Here is an 18,989-nt window from a genome sequence, read left to right as displayed (position 1 = left end):
TTATTCTTTTTGATGCAATGGTAAATGGAATTGTTTCCTTAATTTCTCTTTCTGATCTTTCATTGTTAGTGTATAGAAATGCAATAGATTTCTGTGTATTAATTTTGTATCCTGCAACTTTACTGAATTCATTGATGAGCTCACTCTAAAAACTGTAAGATACTGATGAAAGAAATCAAAGATGTCACAAAGAGATGGAAAGATATGCCGTGTTCTTGGATTGGAAGAATCAATGTTGTCAAAATTACTATGCTACTCAAAGCAATCTACAGATTCACTGCAATCCCTATCAAATTACCAATGGGATTTTTTGCAGATCTAGAACAAAAAAATCTTAAAATTTGTATGGAAACACAAAAGACTCTGAATAGCCAAAGCAATCATGAGAAAGAAGGACAGAGCTGGAGGAATTAGCTACTTCAGACTAAACTATAAAGCTACAATAATCACAACAGTATGGTACTGGCACAAAAACAGAAATAATAGATCAATGGAACAGGATAGAAAGCCCAGAAATAAACTCACACACCTATGGTTGTACCACTACGGAAAACAGTGTAGAAGTTCCTTAAAAAACAAAAACAGAGCTACCATATGATCCAGCGATCCCACTCTTGGGCATATATCCGGAGAAAACCATAATTCGAAAAGATACACACACCCCAGTGTTCTTTGCAGCACTATATACAATAGCAAAGACATGGAAGCAACTTAAATGTCCATCAACAGATGAATGGATAAAGAAGATGTGGTACATATATACAATGGAATATTACTCAGCCATACGAAAGAATGAAATAATGCCATTTACAGCAACATGGATGGACCTAGAGATTATCATACTAAGTGAAGTCAGACAGAGAAAGGCAAATATATGATATCACTTATTCGTGGAATCTAAAAAAATGATACAAATGAGCTTATTTACAAAACTGAAACAGCAAACAAACTTATGGTTACCAAAGGGGAAAAGTCGGCAGGGAGGAGGGATAAATTATGAGGTTGGGATTAACATATACACACTATTGTATAGAAAATAGATAATCAACAAGGACCTACTGTATAGCACAGGGAACTCTACTCACTACTCTGTAATAACCTATATGGGAAAAGAATCTGAAAAATAGATATATGTATATGTATAACTGAATCACTTTGCTATACACCTGAAATTAACACAACATTGTAAATCAACTACATTCCAATATGAAATAAAAATTTTAAACTTAAAAATTAAAAAAAACAGTCCAGAATACATTGCATAAAGTTATAAAACTGGGTAGTTAAAGTATATTCTTGATGCATACACACACATTAACTTCAGCAGAATTTCTAAAGCGCTGTTCATCATTGCTAAATAGTCATGTTGCACAGTCCTAAGAGATCCCACACACACCCCACGTCAAAATTTCTCATTATATAAATTCCACTGTTTCTCTTCAGATTAACAATTTTCCAACAAAAACTAAGGCTGCTAACTATGCTATAGCACATGGGATAGCGCCCCCCAAGAAAAAAGAATTATCTTACTCAAAAGGTCTATCATGCCAACGTTGAGAAAACTTGTGCCAAGCTGATACTCAAATATAGGAAGAAACAAAGGCCTGGAGCCTGCTTTCAGATACAAAAAGTTCCTGTTTTACACATTGCAAAAATCCAATACAGGAAGTATAGGAGACCTTCTTTTATGTGAAAAGATAAGATAAATCATGAACCAGGCAGTCATAACCCTTAGGCAAATGCCATTTCCATAAATAGGTCTGCAAAGATGTGGCAAGCAAAAAATCAGTGCCTAAACCCTAATTTCACAGAAACTTGGAGGCAAGGGTGGGAGGGCAGGAACACAGGGATTTAAAGAGAAGAGATGAGGACTACCTCAGGGAAAAGAAAAGTTAAAAGCACACAAAATACATGTCCCTTATTTCCTATGGCTCACATACCACACCATTACTCAAGTCCAGGCAGTCCAGTGCCCTGAACATTTTAGTACTATCTACTTCCCTCTCCATTTCATTTGGCTTAAATAGGGTTCATCATCACTCAGCTGCATCATTACTGTAGATCCCAAACTAATTTCACTTCCCTCCAACTCTTCCTTTAGTCAACCTACCAAACAAGGCAGACAGTCATCTTTGTAGAATTCAAGTCTTATTATTCCCTCCTCAAAAATCAGTGGTTCCCTCTTACCTATGGATGAAATTCAAGGAAAGATATCAGGGAGGATTAATGAATTCCAATCTGCACATGATTCCAGAGACACTGAAAAAGGCAAATTTAAGTGGTTCTATCTAGCTGGAAGTTGAACACAGCAGGTCTGGAATTCAGAAGTGAGAAGCCTGAGAATGAGAGAGATTTGGGACAGTGTGTCAGTGGGAGTTAAAATAGGTGCATACAAATGTGTTGCGCCCAGTGAAATAATAGTCTCAAAAAGTTACATGTTGTATGATTCAATTTATGGATTCTGGAAAAGACAAAAAAACAGGAACGGAGAACACATCAGTGGTTGACAGGGGTTAGAGGAACAAGGGTCTGAATACTAAGGGCAACAGGAGGAAATTCTTCAGAGTGTTAGAACAGTTCTGTGTCCTACCTGTGGTGGTGATTACAAGAATCTTTACAGGTGTAAACACTCAGATTGCACATTCCCCAGAAGTGCGTTTTATGGTATGTAGATTTAAACAATATTAAGTATTGTGGGCATGATTTAGATTGCTCAGAAATACTTTGTTTGGTGATAATAATAGTTAAAGGAACCTTATTTAAAGGATGGGAAGAAGTATCTGAAAAGTGAGTGGTCAAAAAAGTAAGAGGAATGAATAAAGTCACAGAAGCCAAGGTAGGGGCAAGAGTTCCAAGGAAGAGCTAGTTAACACTGTCAAATTTAAGGCACTCTATACACACTGGTGTACTCTAAAACTCAATTCTGATGTCAGCCACCTAGAGTTAGCATAAACCCATGGTTCATAACCAGACTGCCGTTACTTCAGACACCAGAGAGAAGTGGGGTTCCCCAGGCCACCAACACTTCTGACCAACTGACTCCAAATTCAGGAGGTTCCCACAACCTCTATTCAAGTTCAGTAATTCACTAGAATGACTCAGAGCTCAGGAAAAATGCTTATCACATTATGATTATATGATTATGATTACTTACATTACCTATTTATGACAAAGGATACAAATCAGACTAGATAAATAAATGAAGAGACACATGCGGTGAGATCTGGGGGGAGACCAGAACACAGAGCTTCTATGGTGCTCTCCCCCCAAGCAATCAGGGAGCAGCATGTTTTCAGCACCTCATTGTTCACCAACCAAGTAGCTCCCCACTGTGCTTCAGTGTCGTAAGCATGATTAATTAAACCATTGAGCATGTGACTGAGTTCAGTCTCCAGCACCATTCCTCTCACCCCAAAAATCCAGCTGGTTCAAAGCTCCATTGGTCTTGCTGGTAACCAGCCCCTATCCTGAGTCATCTCATCTTATTAGCATAAGCTCAAATGAGATCCAATGGGCTCATGAAAAATGAAGACCCTTGACAAATTTCAAGGATTTATTCTCCCTGCAAGGAACCAGGGACAAAAGCCAGTCAAACTCCTTGTTATACAAAAGACTAAAAATGTATTTAATTGGGAATTGGAAAGTTACAGGTGATTTTTAGGCAGAATAGTCAGAAGGGAAAGAGGCCAGATTGATTGCAATGCATTGAGCAATAAATTGGAGATGAAGAAGCAGAAGCAATAAATATAACCTGTTACTGTAAGAAGTTGATTAGGGAGAAGATGATAAAACTTCATTAGAGATGCAAAAACAGAGAGCTCAGGAAAGAAACATATGCAAGTTAACTAAACTAAACATCTTCCCCTCAGGAGCAAGTCTTTAGGAGGTTGCTCTACTGATAGCATAAACTGAAAGTGAGATTTTACTGGCAGTTCTTAGAGTATATGCAATAGCTTATTAATCCTTCTAAAAAGGATTCTCCTTACATCTTTATTTTTCAGTGCTCCAACATATCCCTTATAACAATGTCCTTATAACTACATCTCTTGACTTATAATTATGCAGAAATATACAAGTACTTCATACTTGTAAAGGACTCCTATTTTGCAATATGGCAGACCACATACCTTGGAAAAGCCTATTACAATTTTTTTAAATGCAGAAAAATTCATAAACAGCTTTTAAAAGTAACTTTTAAAAGTACCTTTTTAAAAAAGAACTTTAAAAGTATGACTCTCAAGAAAACTCCCTAGAACTAACATGATAGCCAGAAACCAAGGAAGTAAGATGGCAGAGACCTTTGGGTTAACAAGAGGCTTTAGTTTTAACAAATGAGAAGGAATGAGGAATTAGATCTTGAGCCTGTGCTACTTGGTTGGTTAGAACTGTAGCCCTCAAAGATCCATGGGAAGCTATATACTCATTTAAAGAGTAGACTAGAAAAAAGTGCCCTCAGTGAGGAAAGACAAAGCAAAATTGTCTGTCCTGGCTTGGGATTTGGGCCGGGGTGGGCAGGAGGGTGAGCTGGGGGTGGGAGTAGTCTTCTCTGAGAAGTGGTAATGATCATCTATACTTTATACGTGTGTTAGAAATTTGTTTTAACACCACCATAGGATCTACAAAACTTCAACCCAAGAATTGACAAAAGTTGCTGCAGGTTGGAAAAGCCCTTGGGATCCCTGGCAGAGGGAACACAAATTCATGTTTCAGAAACATACCTTCATCCCATGCCCAGAGGATTCCTGCTGATCGAGTCCTGCCAAACATGGGCTTACAATCCAAATTGCAAAGGAGGACACCAATCATCATGAGCAAAAGTGAACAGAATTGAAGAGCTGGAGAATTAAACTACCAAGAATTACTATTAGCTACAATGTATAAAATGTTTAAATATTGAAAGACAAAACAGAAAAGCAAAATAGAAAAAGACCAATCCGAACTCCTAGAAATTGATAATTATTACAATTGTAAAACTCCTTAAGCAAAAGATTAGAACTAAAGAATGAAATAGAAAACTGAAATTACCCATGAGGCAGTCCACGAGAACAAGTAGAAAATATTAAAGTTGAGACATGAGGACAGGGTAAGGTTTATCATATATAGATGCATACAGATAAAGAAGAAAAAAAGCTGTCAGTTGGGAAATGGGACAAGGTCAATATTCAATAAGATAATCCCTTAGGATTTTTCAGAATTGATTTTAAAAAACCATAAAATTCATAAAGGACAAAAAATCCAAAGCAAGGGAAAAAAGATTCATATATTGAAATACCAGAGACACTGCACAAAACCTGAAAAATTCTTACATGCAACCAGACAGAAAAGGCAGATTACTTTCAAGGGATACAATTAGACTGGTTAGTAGACTTCTCAAAGGTATATTAAAGTCAGGAGACAATGGCATAATATATTTTCAAGGTACTGGGGAAAAAATAACTGTACACTTAGAATTTCATACTCTGACCAACCCTACCAAAAGTAAAAGAAATAAGAAATAAAAGTAAAAGAAAATAAATGAAAAGCAAAAGTAAAAGAAATGATAAAAGCTGCCCTACTGAAGTCATCTTGCCTCTGTGGAACCCAAGAATGGAGCATACACAGAGAAGAGAAAAGAACTGGGGTTCTAGCAACATTTTGAGCCCCTATATGCAGACAACCTAATGTCAGCCTTAATTCTGGGGCATCTTAGTGTCTTGAAGTAGTACATCATCATTAATTTGGATTTTTAACCAAAATGTAATGTAAGTTAATATCACCATTATCTTAAGCCTGCATACCCACCAGGGGGCTGTCACAGTGTCTCATTTATTCAGAAAATGATTTATCTGAAAGGGACCTTTTTGGGTAGGGTTTGAAAAGAGGTAAGAAAACAGGACAATCAGTTGAGAGTCTATAAAACACAATTTAAAATAACAAAGGAGAATGAGTTCAAAGGACTCCCAGGCAAACAATTGTCTGGTAGCTCTAAGCAAAAATCTTCACTATTTTCTTTATAGAATTTAATTCAGACCAGTTTTCTGCGATTTGACCTGAGGTTAAAACGATGCCAATACGTCCCACCAATTCAAGAACTTCAACTACTAGTAGTACATCTCAATTAGTTGTGTTTTTGTTTTTAGGATTAAAATTTAGAACAGGGTAGGAGAGGTGGCAGAAAGTAGTGCCTAAATTTCCTGAGGCTACTGGGTCACTATCCTCAACATTCTAAGGAAATGAGAATAAGCAAAATAAGTGTCCCCAATTGAAAACTGTAGTGTTTAGAGCAAACCCTTCCTGATTAGCAGAAACCAGCTTTTCATTGCCCTTGAGCTCTTTTACAACTCTCAAAAATTATAGATAACTGATAGTAAATGGAAAATCATTCTTGCCTGTAAACTTGCCAATAGATTCTGCCCAGTGAAGGTTCAACTGGCACCCCTCGACCCGTGGGGAAAAAAAGCTTTGTCTATTTGTGAATTAATTTCAACATTCCTTTATTCCATATAAATTTGTTCTCCTCTCAATTGTAACATTTGTCTGGTTCCCTCATTAATGAGGGCAATAAACTCCTTAACATGCTCCTTATAACTGCATGAAATAATGATTTTATACTTATGAAAATTATCCCTTAACACCATCAAAAACAAGGCAGTATTTCTTAGACCCCAAATTTCTGAAGTTTTCTTAAATTAGTTGTAAAGATTTTGCTTTAAACCAGCTTTTCAATGTATTTGGAAAGTTTCAGATTTAATTAAAACATAATTTGTTTTATTTAGAAGGCATAATGAGACTGAATCTTACAAATTATATTCTGATTAACAACTTAAGAAAATTAGAGTCTAAAAGCAATTCTGACAAATCTGCAACTAACAAAAAACCACCGAACTGCTATACATGTTTATGTTTTATTAGTCACCTGTTAAATGATATTCTCAGCATATTAATTGGTGCAAATTAATCTTTTGCCTTTCAGACATACTACCAAAAGAATCACTTTATAAACAATCTTAGAAATTCTCTGAATACTCAAAAAACCCGAATGTTTGATTTTCACAATGAGTTTTAAGTGCTATTTTCCGAAAAGGTAACATAGGCAAAGAGCCATAATTTATTTGTACTGTGGTATGCCTTAGACTTTCTAACTGCCCAAATTATATAGTCTTCCCTAAGAACTTTCAAACTTGTAAAGTTTTACTCAAATTCTTAAAAGTTATAAATCCTTTGTTTTATTCCTCCTCATCACCCCTGCACCTGGCCAAATTGTCTCTTCCACAATCTAGGAGCCTGGAAAAGAGGAAGAGGTCACAAAAAACAGAGGAGCCATGAGAAAGTTTTGTGGTCACTAATGTTCCTGAGCCATAATTTTCACTACATCAAAATACCACTTAGAAGTTATATTAAAAATAAGAAAAATGTTTCATTTTACCTGTGGAATTCTTACATAGGTCTAAATGTAAAAGAAATTCATGTTGTAGAAAGATGAAATTAGGAGCAATTTCCTGAACATGAAAATCCAAATACATATAGATAACTAAATAGAAATCAGGCTCTCTTTCCCAGTTGAGTATTTCATAACTTCCTGGCCACCCAGATGGCTAGGAAGGCTTAGATGACTCCTTCCATTGGTCTACAATCTTTGAAGGAAAATATTATCTGAGATATAATTATTCTTACAGTAATACCACTTTAAATGTTTAGCACTTTACTATGTAGTTAACATATATACAATTTCCAATCCTAAAAGCAACCTTACAAGTCAGCATCTATATTTTTAAAAGGAAAATAAGCTCAAAGAAGTTGAGAAAGTTGAACATATTATACTACTAATAATTAGAAAAACAGAATTGGGCCTCAGTCCGTCCAACTCTATAGCCTATGTCTATTACACTATACTAAGTCTGGGCCATAAATTTTCACTAAGTCTCAAATTTAGACTGCAAACTTAAGTTTAGTATCTATGATGTCATTTACAGGATTTTACTCAGTAATTTTTAAAAAAACAAATATGTTCCAAAGATTACAATAGATCTTTTGCTATCCTGTGTTTATTTTGGTGAAAGAGAAGTGAACCCAGAATTCTTCATCCTAAGATTATTCACTTTAAGGGGTGTGAAAATCTTGCCTGGCTGTTTGTGCTAAAAAATAAACCACTTCTAAAAAATTAAAACAAAAATTGGGTGAAATGAGCCAGGTCTGTTTGGGGTTTTTTTGCTTTAAGTCACATAGCTCCTAGACTCTTACAAGATTCTTAGGCTTTTTTTTTTTTTTTGGTCATGCCGCGGCATGTGGGATCCTAGTTCCCCGACCAGGGATCGAACCTGCACCCCCTGCACTGGAAGCGTGGAGCCCCAACCACTGGACTGTCAGGGAAGTCCCTCTTAGGCATTTTTAGGTAAAGGAATGAAATTAAATATGCAGCTAAGGTCCATCCATTCATATCCATACTCTAATGACATTATTGCATTCTTCTCCAAATAGCTCATATTACATTATGATAAATGACTACCTAGCAAAAGAAATTCCAGAACAGTCTCATGATCTATAATAATATAAACTTCCTAAAACAAATTAGCATAACGTCTTATGTCATCTTTCCCATTTTAATTAACTTGACATTTAAATATTGAATATAATTCCATCAAAATCCAGCAAATGAATATGTGCTATAGCGTTTGCCCCTTTTATCCATTCTCAGAAGTATTTCAATACTTACCCCATGTTCCTTGGCAGCTGTGACAACTTTAAGGAGGACATCTTCCTCAACAAATGGTCTCACAGCATCATGGATAATCACTACTTCTGGCTTTGAGAGTCTACAGTTGGGCTGATCCTCTGCCAGTGCTTTTAGTCCATTGAAAATTGACCTGTGGCGTGTCACTCCAGATTCAACCAGAGAGATGCCTTTATGCTGGTACCTCTGAATAATACACTTCATTGCTTCCATGTTCTCTCCAGTTACTGCCACAACAATGTCCTTTATCCAAGATACTCTATAAGGAAAGTATGCACACATTTCGTATCAATTGATTCTTAAACAACTAAAGTTAAGCTAGTAACAAAACTGAGTTACTAATTACTACTAATACATCTTCATAGGGACATTAAAAACGGAAAGCTATTAACTAAGTCAATGTTATGCATTTTTAATCATGTCTAGTAAAGGGGTTAAGAATTTGAATTTTTCATACTATAGAAACATGAATATAAATATAAGTAGTATTTTTCAATACACAGTGTGAAAGTACCTACATTACAAAGCATAGAGTAGGTATAGATATGTATCACAGATCTCTTAATTTAAATTTAAATAATTAGCATGTTCATCAGTAGACCGAGAGAAAAAATTTAAGATTATGCTTTTTTTTTTTTAAGATTATGCTTTTAAATTGCTTTTTTTCCCCAAATAATTCTCTCCATTAAATAGGAACAACCCAAAGCACTTTTGAATTCCACAAGTTCTGTCTCTTTCAAGAAATCCATTGATTTGGCAACAAAGCTGGATAGCTGAACTAAACTTTGCCTACATCAAGGTGAAATGTTCTAGCTTAAATAGGGAAATTATGCTAATTAAGTTTGTATAAGTATAAATCAGGCTCAAATAAAAGAGAAAACTCATTTTAATGAAATATAAAATTAAAGGAATCCATCTGTTGAGTCAGATACAAAACAAAGCAATTCTTCTGTTCTGAAACACTTTCTTAGACCTACTGACATACAAATGCTAACAGTCCACAGCGCTGAGTGGCAGTGGCTGCAGTAAAGTTGAGCAGAATTCTCTTGAAGACCAGTGTTAACAGAGGCTAACATGATTATACACTCAAAGGTCCTCAGCTGACGGGCCCAAGCCAAGAAAACTGCCTCTGGCCCATGATATCAACTCTGATTAAAGGCCACTTTAAATTTTTTATTTTATTTTATTTATTTATTATTATTATTATTATTTTTGCGTTACACGGGCCTCTCTCTGTTGTGGCCTCTCCCGTTGCGGAGCACAGGCTCCGGACGCGCAGGATCAGCGGCCATGGCTCACGGGGCCCAGCCGCTCCGCGGCATGTGGGATCCTCCCAGACCGGGGCACGAACCCGCGTCCCCTGCATCGGCAGGCGGACTCTCAACCACTGCGCCACCAGGGAGGCCCTCACTTTAAAATTTAATGGCATTCTTAGCCTCTGAGATGCTACATGTTCATGCTAGACAGTTAAGTCTTGTACTCACTTTTAAAGAGATGAAAGAAGGGTCTGAAAACTACTGAATAATGAAATTAACTAGCGATAAATGAAAAACACTGGGTTGCTTCACTCAACAATTAACCATCTCCTACCTTCTGCTATTGAACAAACCCTTCCTATAACCCAAAACCCCATTCTGCCTGTGGCTACAACAGCACTACACTGATGCACACAACCAAAACTTCAGGGCACACAATCCTTTCATTTTAAGTCCATTCCTCTAACAAATATTTATTGAGCACTGAATAAATGATCAGAATTGAGTATACAATGGAAATAGTTACTGCTTTCATAGAGCTTACAGGTAAAAAAAAGAACACCAACAACTGCAAGCTGCAATAAAGTGCTGTGAAGGAGAGGTCCAGGCTCCAGGATTGCACGCAGCACAATATTTGACCAGCACAGAGAAGGCCAAGATAATGCTCCCTAAAGAAGCAGAGTTTTCTCTTCAAGTGTCAAGAGGCAGGAAAATAGGCAAAAGGATTTGGAGGGAGAGAGAGAGGGATGGTTTAAGCAGAGGCCGTAGCAAGGTTCTGAGAAACTAGGATGAAATGGAGGAGAGTTCTTTAAGCACAGAGAAGAGCCCATGAAGAGGCTGGAGGACCAGACAAGTGATGGGCTGGGCTAGGCCATGGAGACCTCCAAGGCCATATTAGGGGTTCTAGTCTTTAATCTTAAAAAATAGGAATCTAGAGAAAAGCTTTATGCAGGACATTTACACTCAAATTAATACTCACCTCCCCCAGTATTCTATGCTGTTCAATGACATAATGGGAACTGTGGTAGGCAGAATAATAACCCCCAAATGATGTCCATCACCTAATTCCCAAAACCTGTGAATATGTAAACCTACTTATCAAAAGAATTTTCTATATGTAATTAAGTTAAGGATCTTGAGTTGGAGATCATCCTGGGCTATCTGGGTGGGTCCAATATAATCACAAGAGTCCTTAACAGTGCAAGAAAAGCAAGTGAGTGAGGGAGAAGATGTGGTAACAAATGCAGCACTCATTATGACACAGGACCATAAGTCCCAGAATGCAGGTGACCTCCAGAACCTGAGAGAGTAAATGGATTGTCCCAAGAGCCTCCAAAAGGAACACAGCACTGCTAACACCTTTATTTTAGCCTAGTGAAACCGATTTTTTGACTTCTGACATCGAAAAGTTTAAGAATGTATGTTGCTTTAAGCCACTTAGTTCCATGGAAATGTTTACAGGAGTGATTGCAGCTTCTAATTTTAGAGCATAAACTTTACTCTGGTGCAAGATGGAGAATAGATTGGGTAGAGAAAGCATGCGGATAGACCAGGTAGGAAGCTGCTGCTGAAGTCCGAGCAAGACAATGATGGTAGCCTGTCTATCAGATGGTGCTTGTGGATGAGATTTAAGAGATGGTAATCTTCCTGAGTTAGAGGTAATAATCCTCCTGAGTCAGTAAGAAAAACTGGCAAAATAAGTAATTTATCACTTAATATGAAATAGCTAACATCGATTAACTTAGTAAGTCTTAAGCATTAGTCATGTTTTAACTCATGTAATCCTCACACTCTATACTATCTCATATGGGAAACATCACAAGGATCTGATACACAAATACATCGTACTTTATCTTCCTATACTGCCATCTGATGCCAAAAAATACTTTAAAATATTTTTACCATTTTTCATCAAAATACAACATTCCATCCTCTAGAATGTAAGCTCCATGATAGCAAGGAAATAGCAGTTTTGCCCATTGCTTTATGCCTAGTAGGTACTCGATAATTACTTGTTTTATCAATAAATGATTTGTCTGTCTCATCTACCAGGATCTTACAACATAGCATAGTTTGAAGGATTATGAAAACAGAAAGCTCTGCTCATCAACCTGAAGAGAGAATGAAAATCAATGAAAATGACTTCCCTCTGCAATATATTGTTTGCTGATTGTTTTGTTTCAATGAGTTTGACTCTTTACTCTGATTTCTAGATTCTAAGGCTCCAAGGATGACTGGGATTACTTATGTTTTGTCAGACACCTTGGGGGAATTTTAATCGTAAGCAAAGCAAAGCAACACCACTCACAGAATACCAGACCAGAAAATATGTAGTTATGTGAATAGGCAATGAGGAGGATTCTGGAATATGACTAAGTGTAGGTTGCTTTGTAATCCATCCATCCCCCACTTCTATCACTGCAAATTTAACACTTCTAGAACTTACTCTATTTACATGGTTTAAAACTTATACTGTGCTTAACCAAGTCTTTATCAAGTAACAGTTCCTCAGTGCCCGCTAGATGTAAGGTTTCCCAAGGTTCTGTCTCCCCTGGCACAGCTGTGACCCAGGCAGCCATCTCTCCCATTATTTCTGCAATGGCCTCTTAGCTTGTCTCCTCCTCCTCACTTAATCAACACAATCCACTCTTACCACTTCTAGATGACTTCGCTCAAATGTAAACCTTAGGCCATCCCCTGCTGGCTCTTGAGCAGGACACTTCAAGACCTGATCTCAGCCTTCTTCTCCCTGCACCACATCGTCTCTGCCACGCCCCTCTTTCTCTGACCGCCACATTGTCTCACATCCAGGTCTCCGCTTATGCTGCTTCCTCTGCCTCTCAACATTATCCCCCATCCTCATCATTCCTCCACCCCCACCCACACCCGGCTGAGTCCTACTGTTCCTAGCTGTCAGTTCAGATGTGGCTTCCTCCAGCAAGCTTTCCTTGACAGTCTGGGTGCGGCATCTCTGCTCTCAGCTCCCAGAGTACTCTTACCGCTAGAGTCTTATCAAGCATTGTACTCTTTCAATTTTACCTCTGTCACTAGGCTGCCAACTCACAGTAAGCAAAGACTATATCCCAGGACTTGGCACATACTAAGCTTTCAATAATATTAATAGTACCAATAGCAACTAAGATGTATTAATTGTTGGCTAAGTGCCATGTACTGTTTGGAGCATGTGTCTGTAATATTTCACTTAATAGTCACATCGGCTCCGAAAGAAATCCCTATTATCTCCATTTCACAGATGGCACAGAGGCAGTGACCTGCCCACGATTATACAGCTAGGAAATGAAGGGACCTGGGTATACCCCAGTATGACTTTGGAGCTCACACTATAAACCTCTGTAAAAGCACTAACACTGAGGTCAAAAAATCCATGAGAGAAAAAAAAAATCACGTCTGGATCGTCATGTCCCCAGCAATTCATTTATTTTGAACAATAATGCTGCATTTGTGGTCAAAAAATGGTCAAGTTTATTTCTTACAATTTAAGAATAAGTATTCCTTCATTTATGTGTTCATTTAGTCATTCAGAAAACATCCAGTAAGCATCTGTCATTTGCCAGACATTATACTAGTCACTGGTAATCCAATAACAAACACCAGCAGAATTCTTGACCTCACAGACTATGTATCAAGAAGTATCTGTTAAATGAATCAATGAATAGATAAGAGGAAGCTTAAACAATTAGTAATAAAACGTGCTCTTGAGTTTATAGAAAAATTTAAAAGTAATCAAATCTATTTAGTTTATTAACAGGACATCACAGTAAGTTTGTTTTTTTAAATAGAGAAGTTTTAAGTACATGTTCAACTATATCAGTGGACAGGATTTTTTTCTAAGGCAAGAGCTTAACGTGTGCCCTAAGCTATCACCTTTTACTTTCCATAGTCTATTCTATCAGGAAAAAAAAAAGCTAAAAGCAACTTTTAAAGACATGTTGCTTTTTTGACCAAAATTACATGAAATTAAATGTTAATTTAAAATATAGAATAATGAAGATGGAGAAAGATAGGACATTGCTTGACAGTAGTCATTCAAACATCTGAGTTAATGAACTCTCAAAAGTCAATCCCAATTTTACTGGAATGCCTTAAAATATCTATAAAATGATTACCTATGTTCCAACACACAGAAAGCAGTCCAAAAAAGTAGATATAGATTAGACAGATATACTCGTGGCCTAAGACTTCTGAAACAATTTTATGAGGCTCTAAATAGAAAAATGTTTTAAACAAGTGTTTCTCAAACTGCAGATTTCAGGACCCATTAGAGTATCAAATCAATTTTGTAAGTTAAGATTAACAGTTTTGAGTCAATAAAATTAATACAATAGTAAAATTCGAACGCATACCAAGTAGTAAGGACAGATTGTTTTCATGAAATTCTCTTCCAAATATGTTGGATGTAGTTAAGTATGTGTCACTGAGTCATGAGCAAAATCTAATTCTTATAACAGGTCACAATAAAAAAGTTCGGAAAGCTGTTTTACACAACTCTTAAGGGATAATGGGCTTGTTATGCTATTTTGTTCAGCAACCAAGCATACATCCAGCACTTGCAAGCCTTTATAAGTACTGTTTGTGTTTCAAAGGATTTATTCACATACTTTTCTAGTTATAGAATTAAAAGCCTTTTACAGTATTAAAATTTAATATGTAGAATCATGGCACTAAGAAAGGCCTTAAGTACCTCACACAGTGCCTAGTGATCAAATATTTGCTGAATAAATGAATCTGGTCGACCTCCTTAGCCGAAGGCAAGGCCACACTGAACCCCCTGTAGCTGGATTTTATCAAGTGCTGAGTATTTTCTTCCTAGCACATTCCATAGGCAAATACAAACCTAACCTCAAGCTCCATTACACCTACCGACATTTTGAGGAAAAAATACAGTATCTCAGATGTAATCTTCTCCCAGAATATTTTAAGATTTATTATATTTAAATATATTTCTATTAATATGTGTATTATATTTTAAAAATAAATATTACTTACAGGTATATTGTGCTCAGACAGTTCAACAAGATCAGTTGAAAGTAGATTTAAACAAATGTTTTTAAAAAACAGATGCAGGGACTTCCCTGGTGGTCCAGCGGTTAAGACTCCACACTCCCAATGCAGGGGGCCCGGGTTCGATCCCTAGTCAGGAAACTAGATCCTGCACACCACAAGTACAGATCTGGCACAGCCAAATAAATATTTAAAATAAATAAAAACAGATGGAAAAATCAGGCCCTGTTAACACTCCTTCCTTAAGTGCTCTCACCCAGGCTGCAGAAGTTTGGCTCCAAGGGACAGTGACAGCTGTGGCGCACTGACAGGACAGTTGTCATGGAAATTAGGCCTCAGGATTGTACTGTGGCCATAATTTATAGATTCCTCCTTCTCCATAAACACCCTGATATTTTAGAAGGAAAATACCAAATTGGTGTGAAGGGGCTGGCTCCTGACCGCCTTGACAATGTCAAGGCTCTTTAATATGGCCCATAAAGGCTCCCACTGGTCAAGCCCAGACTACCAGTCTTGGTCTTCTCTCTTGTCTCACAGTAGCCACAGGGGGGCCAATGGGAACTGAAATCTCCAATCATCTGACCTGTGCAAAACACAGTCCCACTCTATTTCTTCTACAATACAGGCCTCTTCCTTCCCTTGACTCAGACTTAACCCTCAGACTTAACCCTTTTATTAATGAAGCATCCAGACAAAATGTTTAAGTCAAATTCATATATCTGAGCAATCACTCAAAAGCATCCTAAATTCATCTCTTTTTCTGAATCCTTAGTATAATTAAGCACTAAAAATTGCCAATTCCTATCTTCTAAATATTTCTCCTGTCTTCCCTACTCTATTCCTACTTTCAGCTTAATTCAAGCAATCAGTATTGCTCATTTGGATTAACATTTATGCTTTCTATTCTCTTGTTCTAACAGAATTTGCAGTGGTTTTCAGAAACACAGTAGGACAGAACAATTTTTTTAAGTACACAAAAAATATTAAAAGAAAACTTTCAGAAGATCAAATAAGCCAGAAGTTAATCCACTGAAAAACACCATGGAGTCTTTAACAGTTACTAAAAATGGACTTTCATCGATTTTCCAAGTAATAAGAAAGCCACCCAGTCTCAATCACAAAATCCATGGTTTCCAGAACATACAAATTGACAAAATGAATTTTTCATCTGGATTTATCAGACTCGAGGAGCCTAACTCACATTAACCAAACTAAAAAGGCTCTGAAACATGAATTTGAATGCCAACGTATTAATATACAACGATACACGTTACTATCACAACGTCCGCAAAGTTCTTTACCAATGCAACAGCATATTGTCTTCCTATAAAAGATTTCTATGGGAAGCCAATTTATAATAACAGGTTTTGATGAGCATGAAACCTTATCAAGAAACATCTTAAGCAGTGTCCTCAAGAACTCAAGAAACTTCATGAGCTATGGAGAGGGCTGTGCCTGACTTCGTTCAAATCTACTATCAGGGAAATTCCCACCTAGTCCACAGCCACCAGGGGTCTGAATAAGCATGACCAAAGTGTGCCTCTCTGACTTGCTTTCACTGTAGTAGTCATTTGAGTCTATTTAGCTATTCCAGGTTAACCAGCTCTCCTTAATAACACTTACTTTCCCTAGATATTTGAAGCCAGAAATTAGACTGCCAGCAGGAATTTTTACTTCCTATTTCAGACCTGGGAATACATTTTTTTTAACCTGTAAAATTTAGATATCAGTTGATCAACTGCGAGTAGATCTTACAACCGAACTGTCAGAGCTTTATGCCCCTGCCAGTAATACCACTGCCACATGATTTCTTAGAACAACGCTTCCTTTTGCAAACTCAGGTCACAAATCTTTATGAGAAGGATTAATACCCTTGACCTCAGTTCCTTGTTAACAAAATAAGAAAAACCAAAGTTCTCTTCAAGTTATAATCTGTGGTTCAATTTATATTTTAATTCCCCTTAAAAGGCCAAAATGAAACTTTAAAACTCTTAGAAATGTTTTCAGTCAACTTCTGAAGAACTTTGTTCTTACTACAACCTACAAATTAGTTACACTTGATCCTTTTAGTATAACGCCTGTAATGCAGATCTGAACAAGGTGCATAATCTCAATATACTTTGTGAACATATAAACATATATATTCTTCTACACATATAAAAGCTAATTGTAATATATACACACACATACAACTAGTTCAGATGGACTTTGAGCCTCCATTGATCCAGTGAAAGCCTTTAGCCAACATGTTTAAGATTTGAGGGTTCGGGCTTCCCTGGTGGTGCAGTGGTTGAGAGTCCGCCTGCCGATGCAGGGGACACGGGTTCGTGCCCTGGTCCAGGAAGATCCCACATGCCGCAGAGCGGCTGGGCCCGTGAGCCATGGCCGCTGAGCCTGCGCGTCCGGAGCCTGTGCTCCGCAACGGGAGAGGCCACAACAGTGAGAGGCCCACGTACCGCAAAAAAAAAAAAAAAAAAAAAAAAAAAGATTTGTGGGTTCAGAGATTCTTTTAAATCTCATTTCATCTGATAATTAGTTTAAGAAATTTCAATGGCACACAAGTAAACCGTGGCTAAACTAGAAAAATGTGTATTTTTCCAATTTCAACTGAAGCAGAAAAACAATATGAAGTCCCAGACAATTCACAAGACAAACCTCTCAATGTCTCCTCCAACTTCTCAGTTATGCAAAGACAGGTGCTTTAATGCGTAGCACGTTTGAAAAGTAAAGTACTTCCTTGAGTCTACCTTAAGTGCTAAGGATCTCATTCGAAAATGACAATGTGGCTCTTAATTTCTCTATGGCCATGGAGCACTTCACTCTGCCATTGGCTGTGCTGGTTCTGAGCCTGAGGCTAAGCCCTCAGTGTTCTGACAGGGATCTGGGAGCCTGTTTTTTTTTTTTTTTGAAGGTTTCAACCAGTTGCCTTTACAGCTGTAGACAGTTGTTCTCTGTCTACCCTACCTTAATTGGTACTTTTAACTCCTGAGCCTTTCCAAGGTTCTATGACTGCAATCAACTTGCTTCCTTCACAGCTCTTCTACCTCAAGCCTTTAACAGGCTTGAGCCTGTTAAAACTGACTGGTTACCACTTCTCTACCTCCTTTCTTCTAGAGCTTTATTGTTCTCTTATCTGCCCCACCTCCTTTTGCTTTCATGTTTCCTTTGTATGGCTATACATTTTTACTTGCTTTGGGTAGGTAAGTCAATGAGTAGAAATAAATGTTTACATGGCATTAACTGAAAACCAAACTAGTCATTTTTTTTGCATTTCCCTATCCCATTTTGGGGCCAAACTTCAGGGGTAACCTCCTTCTAAATCCTCTTTAGTTCTTTACATTGACCCTCAGTTCCAAAAGACAGGAACTTCCATAATTTATCTTTCAGGATGAAATGACCTAGGCCGTTTAGCACCACACTCTAGAAGAACTATCAGCAGTCTACTGAGCTCATCTTTTACCAATAGAAGGGCTTTCATTTGGCAAATGGCTAAGAAGCACCCATATATACATCCCTGTGATACAAGGATTCCAAGGATTTCCTGAGACATACTCCAAAATAACCATATTCCATAAATTCTTCAGGCATTCTAATAGTTTACAAAGAATGATCCCGGAAGTATTTCAAAATGGAGGTTTTGATTAGTTACTACTGCTATTAGGATTTTATTACTGGTGTGATCAAATTAAGTAAAAACAGAAGTGTTCCATCTTATTTTACATCAACAAGGCCTTTCCAGAACATTCTTGTACTTTAAAACTGATATTTTTTAATATCCACCTATCTCCTGCTGCCTCAGAAGAGGCAAAACTGCAAATACAGAAGTTTTGTGGTGTTTTTCTCCATACGAAGGAAACTCAACGTAGAAACGTCTGCACTCCCTTACATCTAAATGCTTAATAGATAAAGATCCTGCTAGCCGAGCTCTATTGTGTCCCCTAATATTACCTGCATAAATGAGCTACGTTGTCACAATATCTGTGACACTGGAATATTGGAGG

The 18,989-nt window shown here is 37.3% G+C and overlaps 1 protein-coding gene across 5 annotated transcripts in view; it reads right to left on the bottom strand.

The window, feature by feature from the left end:
- Positions 1-18,989, bottom strand: part of CRPPA (CDP-L-ribitol pyrophosphorylase A) — a 305,310-nt gene that overhangs the window by 284,460 nt on the left and 1,861 nt on the right. For all 5 annotated transcript variants that reach the window (XR_014016649.1, XM_081244009.1, XM_081244008.1 and 2 more), the window contains exon 2: positions 8,693-8,969. Coding sequence is in view for 4 of the 5 variants with exons in the window: in XM_081244009.1 (XP_081100135.1) it covers positions 8,693-8,969 (277 nt within the window). In the remaining variant the exon portion in view is untranslated. The remainder of the gene's footprint in view (positions 1-8,692; positions 8,970-18,989) is intronic.

This window comes from Mesoplodon bidens, assembly GCF_964165515.1.
Source record: "Mesoplodon bidens genome assembly, chromosome: 9".
Lineage (NCBI taxonomy): Eukaryota > Metazoa > Chordata > Mammalia > Artiodactyla > Ziphiidae > Mesoplodon > Mesoplodon bidens.
This window is presented reverse-complemented; position numbering and strand designations above follow the sequence as displayed.